The 14,386-nt window shown below is 41.7% G+C and overlaps 2 protein-coding genes across 9 annotated transcripts in view; one reads left to right on the forward strand and one right to left on the reverse strand.

The window, feature by feature from the left end:
• JAG1 (jagged canonical Notch ligand 1) overlaps positions 1-3,426 on the forward strand; it is a 35,550-nt gene extending 32,124 nt beyond the window's left edge. Inside the window, exons 25-26 of the mRNA XM_014895042.2 lie at positions 238-388; positions 757-3,426. Of these exons, the coding sequence (XP_014750528.2) occupies positions 238-388; positions 757-1,214 (609 nt within the window). The 3' untranslated portion in view covers positions 1,215-3,426. The remainder of the gene's footprint in view (positions 1-237; positions 389-756) is intronic.
• Positions 1-14,386, reverse strand: part of SLX4IP (SLX4 interacting protein) — an 84,081-nt gene that overhangs the window by 2,973 nt on the left and 66,722 nt on the right. For 6 of the 8 annotated variants that reach the window (XM_014895051.2, XM_088162792.1, XM_088162793.1 and 3 more), the window contains 2 exons: positions 12,931-13,040; positions 9,657-11,459 (listed from right to left, as the gene is read on the reverse strand). In XM_014895051.2, the coding sequence (XP_014750537.2) occupies positions 10,637-11,459; positions 12,931-13,040 (933 nt within the window). In that variant the 3' untranslated portion in view covers positions 9,657-10,636. Of the gene's footprint in view, positions 1-6,477; positions 6,629-8,610; positions 8,750-9,656; positions 11,460-12,930; positions 13,041-14,386 lie in introns of those variants that run through there. The other 2 variants (XR_015802809.1, XR_015802808.1) reach the window with 2 other exon arrangements.

Genomic DNA, 14,386 nt, shown 5'->3' on the forward strand with positions numbered 1-14,386 from the left:
GGGGGGAGTAAAACATTTCTCTGTTACACTCTTGCTCTTGGGGGGTTTTTGTTTTTTTTTTTAAGGATGAGGTCAAGAATTCTGAGTCATTAGTTTCTGCCCAAAGCAGGCCATTTTGCTTTGTTTCTCTCTTGTTCTATATTAAAAGAAGCAAGAGCCTTCACTGCCTGTGAAGGTTTATAAATAGCAGTGCATCTGATGTGGTGCTTGGTGTTAACTGTGTGCCTCCTCCTGCAGTCTGCAGAAGACATTGGGGAAGATGAAAACCCCATCAAAGACATCACAGATAAGATCATCGACCTCGTCAGTAAGCGCGATGGGAACAACACGCTCATTGCTGCTGTCGCCGAAGTCAGGGTGCAGCGGCGGCCGACCAAGAACAAAACAGGTGAGCACCTGCTTGGCCCCCAGCTCCTGTACCTCGCCCTGGCTGCAACACCCCTTCCAAGGTGTTCAACAACGCGTGCAACACCTCCTTCTCTCACCTGGCAGACTTTTAGCAAGTCCCTGTTCATCAGGAGCAAGTGGGAGGCTTTGTACCCAAGGTCATTTTATTTCTATAAACCCTAAAAACTTCGCAAAAGTTGGCTGAACCAGTGGCCTAGACTGGCAATAGGGCTGCTACCCTTCCATGCTCCTCTCGTGGAGAAATAAGGGAAGTAACAAGGCATAAGAACTGAGATTTGTTTTCTCTGAGACATCTCAAAGTGTCCCCTGTGCTTTGCAGCAGGACTAACTCTCTCCTGCCTCTTGCAGATTTCCTGGTGCCCTTGCTGAGCTCGGTCCTAACAGTAGCCTGGATCTGTTGCCTGGTCACCGTGTTTTACTGGTGCATCCGAAAGCGCCGGAAGCAGAGCAGCCACACCCACACGGCCTCTGACGACAACACCACCAACAACGTAAGGGAGCAGCTGAACCAGATCAAAAACCCCATTGAGAAACATGGAGCAAATACTGTCCCCATTAAAGACTACGAAAACAAAAACTCTAAAATCGCCAAAATAAGGACACACAACTCCGAGGTGGAGGAGGACGACATGGACAAGCACCAGCAGAAGGCCCGATTTGCCAAGCAGCCAGCTTACACTTTGGTAGACAGAGATGAAAAGCCCCCCAACAGCACCCCTACAAAACACCCAAACTGGACAAATAAACAGGACAACAGAGACTTGGAAAGTGCACAAAGCCTAAATCGGATGGAGTACATCGTATAGCAGACGGTGGGGTGCTGCCATGCAGGGCCTTTGAGTATCATTATAAAGGCACTCAAGAGCTTGTAGTTCTTAAACTGTTGTGTAATATTTGAGTCTAAGGCTATTATTTACTTAGAATCCCTGTGTTAATTTAAGTTTGGACAAGCTGGCTTACACTGGCAATGATAGTTGCTGTGGTTGGCTGGAATACCAAGTGCTGCATTTCACATCTATGCAAAACTAGTCAAAAGTGCCCTCATGTAAATTCAGCTGCAGCTGATCCATCACGGAAACGTTCCATAAGGTATTACATAGCCTTATTACTCTTCCTTAGTGTTCATTTTTTTTTTTCTGCCAGATGTTCCGATTTATACAGTTTCTTTAGAATAATACATTTTATTTATATTTATTGAATTTGAGTTTTTTGTATATTGGTTTTATGGTGACGTACAACTAGTTCTGTATTTGAAAGTGCCTTTGCAGCTCGGAACCACAGCAACTATCAAAAATAAGTTTATTATTTATTTTTTTATTGTATTTTTGTTGGGGGTGGGTGGGGGGAACTTGTCAGCAGTTGCTGGTAAATGAAGAATTTAAAGAGGAAAATGTGTCAAAAATAGAAGTTTGTATAGATATGTAAATAATTCTTTTTTTATTAATCACTGTGTATATTTGATTTATTAACTTAATAATCAAGAGCCTTAAAATATCATTCCTTTTTATTTATATGTATGTGTTTAGAGTTGAAGGTTTTTGATAGCATTGTAAGCTCGTGGCTTCTCTATTTTGAATTTATTTTCTTGTTACATGTTGCCTATATGCCAAAACTAAGGTGTTCTAAAATAGTTTATTTTTAATAGGATGGGCTTTCATGCCTTGATGCTGGTTTTTGTACAATGTCAAATGTTTGAAACACCTTCCATAGTATCACTTTAAGACTATTTGTAAGTACTGACTGAGGCAGTTTAGAGAATTAGACTAGAAAATTTTTTTTGCTGCTTTAGACTTGAAAACCGAGTGACAGGCAGATAATCTGCTAAGAAGCAGTTTAAGGGAACAAAACTGAGCTATTACTTTATGTAGATGAAATGTGAGTGGTTGCATGTAATTAAAAATATCAAATTAGCGTGTGAAGTTGGAAACACAGCAATCTTATTTTGTAAATTCTAATTATTTTTTTTCTCACCATGAATATGTAATACTGAACCACTTGTAGATTTGACTTTTTTTGTAATCTACTGCATTTAGGGAGTATTCTAATAAGCTAGTTGTTGAATACTTGAACAGTAGAATGTCCAGTAAGATCACTGTGTAGGTTTGCCATAGATTACACTGCCCGCCTTAACAAGTGAGGAAATCAAAGTGCTATTACAATGTTTAAGATCAAAAGGCTTATAAACATAGTCATCTCAGTGGTTAACCATTGAGATCATGAAGATACCTTGTATTGTGATATTAGTGTTATATGAAAATGCATCTTTGATGTGTTGTTCCTGGCAATAAATCTTGAAAAGTAATATTTATTAAATTTTTTGTATGAAAACATAAAAGAGCGTGGAGATTATTGAGCTTGGAGGTGCTCCCGGCCAGTCAGTTGTGCAAAAGCAGGGGCAGGTGCTGCTGGAGGTTTCCAGGACCTGCCCCTGCCTTTGGTGGAGCCAGTTTTTTGTTAGATGATTACATGTTCCCCTCTGGCTCCCAATGGGGCTGAGGAGGTTTGAAAGCAGCGTGTCCCTTGTTCTCACTGCCTCTTGGCCAATGTCCCTCGGTGTTCTGAGAGAGGGTGGTGTGGCTGCACTTGTGCAACGAGTTTACCCTGCACGGGCCAATGAGCTGCCCCCAGATAGGAACCAAATCTAAGTAGCTAGGCAAGATCCAAAGTGCTGACCTGGATGGGAAGGGATCCATAGATGATGCTGATTTCTAATGGGCAAAAAGCGCTTTGTAAAGCATAAAATAAACTCTGAAACTATTCAACACCGTGGCTTTGAATGCTGAACTAATGCTGCCCCTCCCACCTTTGTGCAGGGGCTGGCTGGCTCAGGGTCTGCTCTGGTTTTACCACGTTCTGATGAAGCTGCAAAATTGTTCTGCTAAGGGGCTACTGCAAAGCTGAAGGAACAAATAACTGTGTAACAAGTTCATTGAAAAATAGTTAAACCAACCTGCTGCAAAGTTAGGCCTTTGCATCTGTATTTGTTTGTAGTAAATAAACAGGTATTTTATATACAGAGTGCTGCGATATGAATACACTGAACGCTAACAAAACCTGAGAGTGAGAAATACTTTCTTCTGTACTTTTTTTTTACAGCTGTCAAAAAAAAATTTATAAAATCTAATTAGTGTTATTTTTTATTTTCAACTCCCTTTAGAAGATTTCCATCATGGCTACTCTGGCTGGCTGCTGCTTTTACTCTTCACACTCACACAGGGCAAGCACTGGAGCCTGTTTAGTTTACTGCCTCCTGAAGGGGAAGTCAACAAGATTAGCTTCAGCTGACCACTTCAATAATTCCTCATCAAACAAATCCCATGAGTATTTATTTCCCTTTGTTCCCTGACATCTAAGTCTGCAATAAAGCAAACACGTCATGCCCAAAAAAGCTACTTAAAGATAACAGAATCTTCCACCTGCCTGCAAAGGGCAAAGCTGGGCTATTCCCTGACTGCTTTCCTGTACTTTTAATGTTGAATTAACCATCTTCCTGCTGTCTGCTGTTCACATGGGTCTCAAACTCAAGGATACAGAAACCAACCACCTCTTCCAAAGGGCTCACATACCTGAATTTGTAGGAATTTGTAAGAGTCTGCATTCTATTAAGCAAAAAATAATTAAAATAGGGCATTTGATATTTCTGAGAACATAGAGTTGTCAGGCTTCTTCAAAACCTAGTGAGGCCACTTCTATTTAGAGACTTCACCATTTAACTGCTTGTACATGTAGTGACAAAACTGTTCAGGTCTCTGAAACTCAGTGAAAGCAAAACCTGGGTTCCTCAAGCTTCAAAATGTGTCAAAACCTTGAGCTCAGGGTTCATTTATTTACTTCCAGCTTTTCCTGTGCTCTATGCAGAGGTTTTGCTACTGCAGAGCTCCTCCATACACACCCTGCTTTTCCACATTTCCCCATGGATTTTCCTCACTTTGTAACTATCTCATGGTGTTAGAAATTTAGAATCATACAATTTGTACAGGGGGCAGTCAGAAAATTCTATGCAGTTGCCATAATGGTATTTTTGATTACTCCTCCTATCTTAGTGGTAACTCCAAAACTTACACTGGTGACTGTAACCCAAGAACAGTCCCCCAAAGCCCAGATCCACCACCAGGCTGGGGGTTGGTCTATGAAGTGGTTTCCGTTGCCATGAAAATAAATAGAAACGTGAAGTTTAGGGCTTCCCCCTTAGAATATCAAAGCACATTTATTTCTGTGGAAATCAGACTTTGCCAGTTCATGCTTTTGTTACTCAGGGAAGATACATTCTGTTTAGTCAGGAGAAGTTTCCCACTGCTAGTTTATTCATTGGATCCTTCTTTATCTAAGAATTGAAAAATGCGTGCTTCCTGAGCTGCCATTTAAGCATATGAGAAATAAATTAAATGAAATATGAAATAAAATATTAGCACTCTGAGCTTTGCTCTACCTACAGCTAATTGAACCTGCCGAATCTGGGTTTGGTTCAGCCTGAGCTGAACACAGCCACATCAAAGCTCTGCACCTCCGCATGGAAAGGGCCCATCTTACGTAGAGGTACCTGGGAAAGGTGCTGATGGTGCAGGTTACATCAGCCTTCACACCAACATATTCATGTCACTGGGAATGCCAGCCTTGGGAACAGCTCCATCTGCATTGCTGACAGGAGCCAAGGGCAGCTTAGAGTGCTGGGATCTGAAGCCCCTCAGGCCAGGGGAACCTGAACCAGGTTGGGGTCCAAACGTGTGACTGCATCTCCAGCCATGTCCTGGTGAAACCATTTTCCCTTGCACAGACACACCTCCAGTTCTCACAGCAGCTGACACCTGCACAGTAAGAGTTAATGTTATGAATCAGCTCCCTGCCAAGCTAAAATGTACAAGGTTATGCTCCCTGCTGCTCCTTGAAGACTGCCTGCTTCTGCTCCTTATCTGCCAGCCCTCGGGCTGAATCCAGCCCTGCCTCCCAGCTATCCCACGTCCAGGGTGCTGCTCTGCCATCTGTGGAGTCACAAGGCAGATCCTTCATGGTTTTTAGGAGTGCCTGCAAAGATGAGAAGTTCTGACAAGGGAAGTACCAAATTCAGCCTTTTCCTCCCTATAAGATGGAAGTGATTGCATAACCTCCCCCTCCTCTTCTAAGGGAAGCAAGAATATTTGACTATATTTAAGAATCTTTTTGCTTCCTCTTTTTTTCAGCATTGACAGCAATGGCCATCATGGTTACTGTTTGCCAGTGTACACTGAGTTTGCTTGCAAAGGTCAGTGATTTCTCCCAGTAGAGGGAAACCCCAGTAAAAAAGCTGTGCAAGGATTAACTCCAGTTGCTGGGACTGAGGAGGAAGAGTGGGGTGCAAGCTCTTCCCTGGCACTGGGGCAGCAGCAGCAGAGCCATGCGGGATCAGACGGCGTCAGACTGGAGTCCCAGCCCAGATCTGCCAGCGAGCGCCTTCTGTGATGTGCAAATTGTTTCAACCAGTTTCCCTACAGGGTGGAGAAATAAATCTCTATTCCTTTCATTCTAGCACTATGAGATCATATTAATATTAAAAAGGGGCATGCCCAGCTCTAGAATTAGAGCTCAAGATACTTTTCTTTAAAGATCTGATGCATAACTAAAAAAGATAATTATTGTGCCAGCAAGTAAGGCAGTTATGGAGCTAGAGTACCAATTCCTACTGCTGTACTAAAAGATTTAGCTTGAACAGAATGAGAGCAAATCACTAAAATTCTCCTTTACAAAAGGTGCACAGTCAGCTCTCACAGCAACAGATTCCCAGCTCTGGAATAATTGAAGTGGATAGTAAAGAAGGTAGGACAGTTGTGGCTAATTTCCTGAACACATTCCAGGTTACAGCTGAAATGCCTTGTGACACTCCATCACTTACACAACTTTTAGGATTTCTCAGCATAAGGCAACACCAAACAAACAAGAAGTCCCTACCTAAAAAATGTCACCTTATTGCCACCATGGAAAGGACAAGGTCATGCACTACCAAGCTCGATTTTAATTATCTGAGGGAACAGGTGGACAGAAGGACTTGTGTGAGTTGATGAAAGAATTTGCTGCTCCTTAACCAGTTTGCTTTACCTTGGAAGCAGTGCTTCCCTCAGTGCTGCCCCAGCTGTCAGAATAAGCACTTCCAGCTCCCTCCAGGTTCAGCTGCCGAGTGCTTTGATATCCCTGTGATGAAAGGCTCCGTGCACAGCGGTTCCCTCAGCCCACATCTTCACCCGGGTTACTGGAAGCGAGTTAATGTTTATTAAAGGAGAAAAAAGCACAAAGTAAAGAAGTGAGGAGTGCCTTTTATTAAAGCTAATTTCTGAGGCCAACCCACATTTCCCACTGCTGGCAAAAAGGCTCAGTGTTATTGCCTCTGTTTGCTGCAGCCTGTTTGAATACAGAACCTTTCCCTGGGTACTGATAAAACCAAGGAGATAACTATGCAATCTGGGAGAGTCTGTATTTCATATCTTTCCTATTCCAATTGCAAACAGAAAAGCATTTCTTCCTTTTTTTTTTTCTTTAGGAAGGAGCCATTTTCCAGTCAAAAGCCAATGAGATGATCTAAAATGCCAGTTAAAACTCATCCAATGCAATCCACATGCTGAGCAGTGAGAGGGGAGGAAGTTCACACTGACCAAAGAAATGCCTTCAGAAGCTACATAACACCTCACTTGGTCAAAACCTTCTGTGGGAAGAGAGGTATAGGTGCTCACCTGGCAGGTAGCATCAGATCCAGCACAAAGCTTAGTACCCACAAGATCTTGGGATATTTAAAACCTTCCTACCAACCAACACTGGGCAAGGGAGATTTCACATGAGCTGCTTCCTCTTTATAAATGATTATGTAAAAGGCTGGTCTAGCTTTTGATATGTGTTTAACCATAAAAGTGCACTAAACAAATATTTTTAACTGCTTTGATGTAAAGAATAATGGAAACTATCATCTGCACACATTAGAAAGTGTTTCACTAGGAAACAACTGTTTCATTATCAGCAAATAGCACAGACCAAATGAACCAGATGATTCATTCAAAACAATAACCCACCAAAGCTGGCTGGTTTAGGATAAAAAATGAACCAAAGATATTGTTTCTGTGCTTCAATGGCAGTTTCAGAAGAGAACAGAGCCTTAGATATTCATTACTCTAACAGAGAGTTATTCTAATGCTGCTCAGAAGCAAACTGGTAATAGCCAAGACTTGCAAACTGCTAATTTTGGTCCAGCTCAGTTTTCAGTTCCCTTTCTTTCCCCTAAACCTGATTTAGGAAATCAGGTTTGTGGTTCAAGAGCATGTCAGACCACACTTCTGCCAGTCCTCTGGGTGCAGGTGGATGGGTGATAAAGAAAAAAGCAAAGTCTGTGAAGATGACCCTGGGCTTGAAGTAGAGAAAGGAGAGAGACAAGGACACAGCCTCTGTGTCCCAGGACCCCCAAAGCATCACCAGGTTTGCAGAAGAGAAGCTGGTATAAAAGTCCTGCTGCACAGACAAAAGAAAGCACATGAGCAGCAACACCATTTAAAATCCAGAAATCACTGTGAATTCAAAGCCTTTTCCCTAAATAGCTGCATTTCTGAGAGGATCCGAGACACCACTTTTGATAGTAACGAAGCTCAAAAATACACAGCTCCAAAGAGCCTAGAACTTTTCAAGACAGTAAGGACAAAAGAAATGATGCCACTGTGGACTTGTGAGAAAGCCTACCTGCCTTTGTTGTGACTCTCCAGCCTCTAACACCCTCAATCACCTTACATCTCTCACTGTTACACGACCACTGCTTTGAAAGAGAGATGTTCCCGGGCATCAGGGAAGAGATGAAAACACCATTTTAAGTAATGTAACAAAATATCCTAAGGAAAAATCAAGTGTTCTTAGCTAAGCAGACAACAGGTTTAATCTACCTAAGCCCCCTCTAAATATATGGCCTTCATTTGAGAGGGTGCAGGCAGGTGTGCTATTCAGTTAAGATTAAAACTAAATTGTAAATATAAGGCTTATAGATATATATACACACATAATAACAGTATGAGATGATAAAAAACTGTATGTGGTTGACCTCTGGTTTCTGATATTTGATATATGTATGCTAAGACTTTAATATAAACTATCAAATTCTTCTGATAAATGCTTAATTAAATATACCATCAAAAAGGTGCTTTTTACTCCCTTCCTGGCCCAGTATCTCCAGTGCACAAAAAAAGACAACAGTGAACATACCTCAGGCTCTTCTTCCTCCAAACCAGGTTCTTTGCAGCCTTGGTTTTGCTGGTACTGGGAAAGACCTTTTAGCAGAACCTGGAGCTGGGTGAGGATTTGCAACCTGACTGCAAAGCACTGAGAAACATCACCCAAACAGCTGAAAGAAAAAAGAGAACATGTCCTCCAGACACATGCAGACTCTCTTCATTTGCAGCAAGAGCAGAAATCATTTCCAGCAGGAAGCTGTACAATCAGCAGTGTCTTGCCAGCTGCAGAGCTGCTAGCTCTCATCAGGACCTGGGTTACACCACCAACTCTAATGCTCCTAGATGTGAATCATCTCCTTAACCTCAATGAGGAGATCTAAGTAAGAGTCGTAAGTAAATGTCACTGAGATTTTTCTAAATTACTTCATATAAAATCATAGAGCACAGAGTATGCTGAGCTGGAAGGGACTCACAAGGATCATCAAAGTCCAGCTGCTGGCCATGCACAGGACACCCAACCATCTCCCTCAGTGTGTGGGAGTGTTGTTCAAATGCTTCTTGATGCATTGGATGTTCAAATGCATTCTTTTTCAAATGCTTCTGCCAGGCTTGGTGCAGTGATCATTTACCCAGGGAGCCTGTTCAGTGCCCAGCCATGTTCTGGGTGAAAAAACCTCTTCCTGATATCCAACCTCACCCTGCCCTGACCCTCAGATCCCATCACTGGCTCCCAGGGAGAAGAGATCAGTGTCTGCCCCTCCTGTTCTACTCACGAGCAAGGTGTAGCTGCAGTGAGGTCTCCCCTCAGTCTCCTCCAGGCTGAACAGACCAAGTGACCTCAGCCACTCCTCACACAGCTTCCCTTCCAGGCCCTTCACCATCCTCATGCACTCCTCTGGATGTTCTCTAATACCTTTACATCTGTTTTTAATTCTAGTGCCCAAAACTGTCCCCAGCCCTTGAGAAGAGGCTGGCCCAGGTCAGAGCAGAGCAGGAAAATCCCCTCCTTGCCCAGCTGGCCCTCCTGGCTGTCAGGGCACTGCTCAGTGTCTGTGGTCTCACTGATCTTAAGAAAGATGAAAGAAAACAGCTTATAAATTTATTTTACACATTTAAAAAAGATAAGCATGAAATAAAAGAGGTACATTTCCTTAGCCCATTAGCATTTAAATTTAAGAAGCCGTATGAACAAGCACTGTGAAATTAAAATTTATCTTAAAATAAGATTCAACTCTGGTATCAGTACCACGTGAAAACCAGTGTGTTGCACTTGCACACAAGCAAGGCCTGATTTTGAAACACATATCAATGAAAATATGCATACATGTTTATATATGAACTTCACCCAAGAAAGATGTTTGCACATCCAGGTGTTAATATATAAATCTAAATATATAAAAACAACCTTCATTTGTCCCCAAGACTGAATGCATGATAACTTGTATCCACAATATGGGCTAGAATTACATATTCATATCAAAACTACACAAGCACAAACTATAGTTAATTTGAAACTTCTCTGAAAAAGTGGGCCTCAAATCATCAGCTATTAATCCTGGTTAAAGATTTATCTGAAATAAACTTAATTTGCTTTATTGTTGTACAGATCATGTGAGTAAACCATGAATTTTCTGATATAGAGAAAGGGTCAAATTTTACTGAAATTAACTACATGCTCAGAAACAAGCAAGATACCAAATAACTGCAGCTGCTAACAGATCACACGAGGAGTTTTAATTTTTGCTGTCATCAGCTGATACGACTTTTTTAATAGCACTGAATATGTATAAATCTAAAATATTGCTTAGTAGATATCATTTTATATGAGATTTTTATTTCCATAAATATGATGCTGACTTGTGCAATAATAATGACTAATTCCTAAAGACTTAAAAGGATTACCTTTATTACAGTCCCAAATGACTAAGATCCTTCGTTAACTAAATTTTCTTAAAATGTGTTCTCCAATTTTGATTTTGTATTTTTATTATTTTCCATCATTTTGAATTGCTTCCTACTCTTTGCTTATGCACAACTCTGGCTGGCCACCCAGGATGTCAAGGCAGTATTTCAGATTTTGACTTCTTAAGCCTTCGCAGTTTTAACTTCCCAAGACCATTTTCCACTTCTTTTTTTCTTTTTTGGGACACCTTCTCTGAAGGTATGGGGTGCAGTTCTAGACATGATGTTAGCACTGCAGGCAGTTCTTCTGTGGCTGTGCTTGGCTCACTTTGGCTTGTCTGCACTGCACTGTTGCTCACAGAAAGAGACCAGGAGGGTTTTTTTCTCAAAGTCAATGATTTCTTGTCAACCACAGTCTTTATCATGTCTTGCTTTGCAAACAGTCTAGAATTCACGGGTGTCTTCTCCTCCAAACAATTATCATCACACTTGCTCATTTCTGTATTGATAGAAGTTAAAGGAGTCCCTTCAGAGGACACTTTTGTGAAATGCTTCAGCTTTTCCTCTGAAGCACAGGTCTTTAGCTGAGCCTGTGTTTTGGTCACTCTCTGACTTTGTTTTGGAGCCGGCAGCGCTGACTCAGAGCTGCAAGGAGGGTTCTCACTTCCAACACTTGCCTCCAACCACTGCAGAGAGTGAGGTTTTTGCTGGCTGTGAACATCATCTGGCTGTCTCTGATGAACATCATTTCTCTGCTCTGATACAGGAAGCTCCAAGCTGCTCTCAGCTGTGTTTGTGCAGTCCTTCAGCAGGCCTGGACTCCTCCGTTTCACATCAGGCCGAGCACTGAGAGAGGTCTGACAGTCGTTCTTTCTGTTCTCTGTCTGTGAGTGTGCTGAGCCTAGAGACACTTTCGTGGAGTCCTTGCTGATTTGAGGTTTGCTTGCACTACTTCTCCTTGGTTTTGTCCTCTTTACACTGCAATAAAAAGGAATTTTGTTTTTTAAATTTAAAAAAAGAACCTTTACTGACTCCATTTACTGTTTTTCCAACTCTGAAACGCCACTTGGGCCACCCTCTTTCTGAACATGGAAAAAATCCCTGTATTTCATCTTGACAAGAAGCAATGTTTGTCTAGTGTGGATAATATCAAGCGTTATCCATCTGATTTTCCACTGCACTAAGGAAGAACCCAATTTATTAATGACTACGCCATGAAGGAGTGAGTTCACACTCTTTTCCAAGAGGCAGAACTGGATTCATTACAGATGTTAAAGGTCAACAGAGCAGAAGTATATTGAATTCCTTTCTGAACTGGCTAGATAAAATAGCATTTCCTAAGTGCCTAAACGATTGCAAACCATTCCCATACATCCACATGCATAATGCATATCTACAGGACAGAGGGGGCAGGCAGGGAGAGGCAGTGAGTGTGTCTCTGTGTGAGAGCTCCTAATCTCTATTTTAGAATGTTCCTCTGGAATTTTTCCCAGGACATTTCAAAGCATTGCTTTAAAGTTAACCACTACTCATCTAGTATCAAGCCCATTCATCTGGCAAGGACTTAGGTAATGCAAGTAGATGATATTCTAAAAGGAATTACACAGGAAAATGGGATCACAAGGGACCTGATGGAGTGTCAGTACATAAACACTCCTCAGCAGTGTGTTACCTATGGATCTGGATTTCACACAGTCCATAACATGAACTTTATGCCCAAGTTCTGAAGCTGCATTTTGAGTCTAAACAGGCTACTAGAGATGGCTCCAAGCTGAGACCACTTTTTGCTGAGCAGTTCCCAGGACAGCACATCTAACTCTTCTCAAGGAAGGCTCATCCAAAACAGGTAGAACTGGCATGGCTCCAGAGCTAATCTCATTTCTAAAGACAACACAGATGGGACAACAGTGAAAAGAAAAAGAAAAGTTGCCAGGGTTCACAGCAAATCCCTGATTTCACAGGTGATTTGGGGCTGCTGGCAGCTAGCACGAGTTGGGATGGAGTCCTGGTACCACATGGAGCAGTGACAAGTTCAGCTGATCAGCTCACCCTCCCCATCCACTCCACTAGGGATACTCTCTAATTGTGACTATTGATCCAGAGTCTCAAAAGGAACAAAAAAAAATATATTTGTGAAGTGTTTCTCACCCGATTCAAGCATCATATATTTATTTTGGCTCAGAGCTTCATTCAAGGAAAAACAGCCTGTTTTGACTCTGCCTAGTGCTATGTGTGATATCTATGTGGGTTGTAATAGCTTTCTCCATGCTGTAAAAAACAACATCATTTTATGTGCTTATCCACACTACAGTAGTAATCATTCAGTAATTTAAAGCAATCCTTTTTAAAGTAGTCTATATTATTTAAAATTTTATTACATAAGCTAGATTCTACCAAAACAAATTTTACCAATTATAAATTCAAAAGCTTAGAAAGAATAGTGGCATACATTTTCCTCAAGATGTCTCGCTTTATTTGTTCACTCAGACTAATTTTAGGCTTCTTGTTCTCAGCAGATTCAGTAAAATATTCAGACGTCCCATTGGAAAGTTCTTCTTTCTGCTCCAAAAGAAAATACAGGTTTAAAACATGACACATCAAGTTATGATTATTCAACAGAAAGCTCCATTTCTAATACTAAGATTTACAGCTGTTCTTTATTATTTTGATCTGAGCAGTCTAAGAGAAACAATTATTTTAAATCTTTTAATATTTAGGAGTCTAGTCAGTTCCCTCCCCTTGACTCCCGAGGAACATATTTCGTATGCTAAAATACACCGCAAACAAACAAGACTGCAATGTAAAGGATGTAGCTTTCCAAACCATTCTGAGGAAACTGTTGGCAAATATTTGACATCTTTGTGGCTCAAACTGTGACAAATGCCAGGAATCTCTCTTGTAGACAGGAGCATGCTTGTCAGTTTTTTTTCTGAAGAGACTGACTGGCGCAGTGGTCTATACACTTACTCTCAGAGGAATTCCCATGATTTTCCACACTTACAAAAAAAACATACACAGTGCTATTCGCTCATTGAACAAGGCAAGGGTTAAAACTTTTAATTCTAACATTTAAACACTCCTAGCTTGTAGAAGTTGGCTACTACAGGACAACAGGGGAATTCTTTCTGGTCTCAGCTAACAGCAGCACCATCCTTTTATATAATATGAGGTTGAGGCGAGTGTGAGGGAAGGAAAATGCTCTTTTTCTTCAAGCTGTGAGAACTTCCTTTCCCAATGAAACAATCTCAATCAGAGAAGGGCCTTTTGCTGATTTCACCATTAACTACTGCATACTCCAAGAAAGTATTATCTCCAAGGCTACAGAGGAGAGGAAAAAGAAGTGGTGAAGGCAAGAAAAGAAGAGGCTTTGTGCATACTCCTTGTCTTTGAGAGCACTTTTCTCCCTCAGCCTCCGTGCTGCAGCCTTTGACGGGGGCTCCCCAAACACAGGGAGTGCTGCTTTAGCCCAGTCCTTGGTGAATGAGGGCACTGGAACCAGGTGGTGTGGAAGCACTAAGGGACACAGAGAAAGCCAGCAGAGGCACAAGGCCAAAACCTGCACATGACCCCTGCCTGGAACACCCCTCGGAAACCTGTCACTTCAGGGAGAGTAAGCCCTGCCCATTTTTATTTCTGTTTTAAAGGAGAAGGTGAGGGGACCTCCATGCTCTTCCCAGAAGAAATAGCCAGTGAAAACAGCTTCCTATTTTGCAAGCAGAAGGAGCGTAGTCAGGCAAAGAAGTAAAGCCATTTTGGCACTTAAAAAAACTACAGCTCTTCTGAGCCTTCCTTTCAGAAACACAAATTACACAAATGTGTGCATTGAGTGATGCATGAAGTTCTGTCCACTCATGGTGCAATGAGTGTGCTTACAGCAGGCAGAAAGCACATGGAGCATACAGGCA

The sequence above is a fragment of the Sturnus vulgaris genome, chromosome 3 (assembly GCF_052056855.1).
Source record: "Sturnus vulgaris isolate bStuVul1 chromosome 3, bStuVul1.hap1, whole genome shotgun sequence".
In the NCBI taxonomy this organism is placed as follows: Eukaryota; Metazoa; Chordata; class Aves; order Passeriformes; family Sturnidae; genus Sturnus; species Sturnus vulgaris.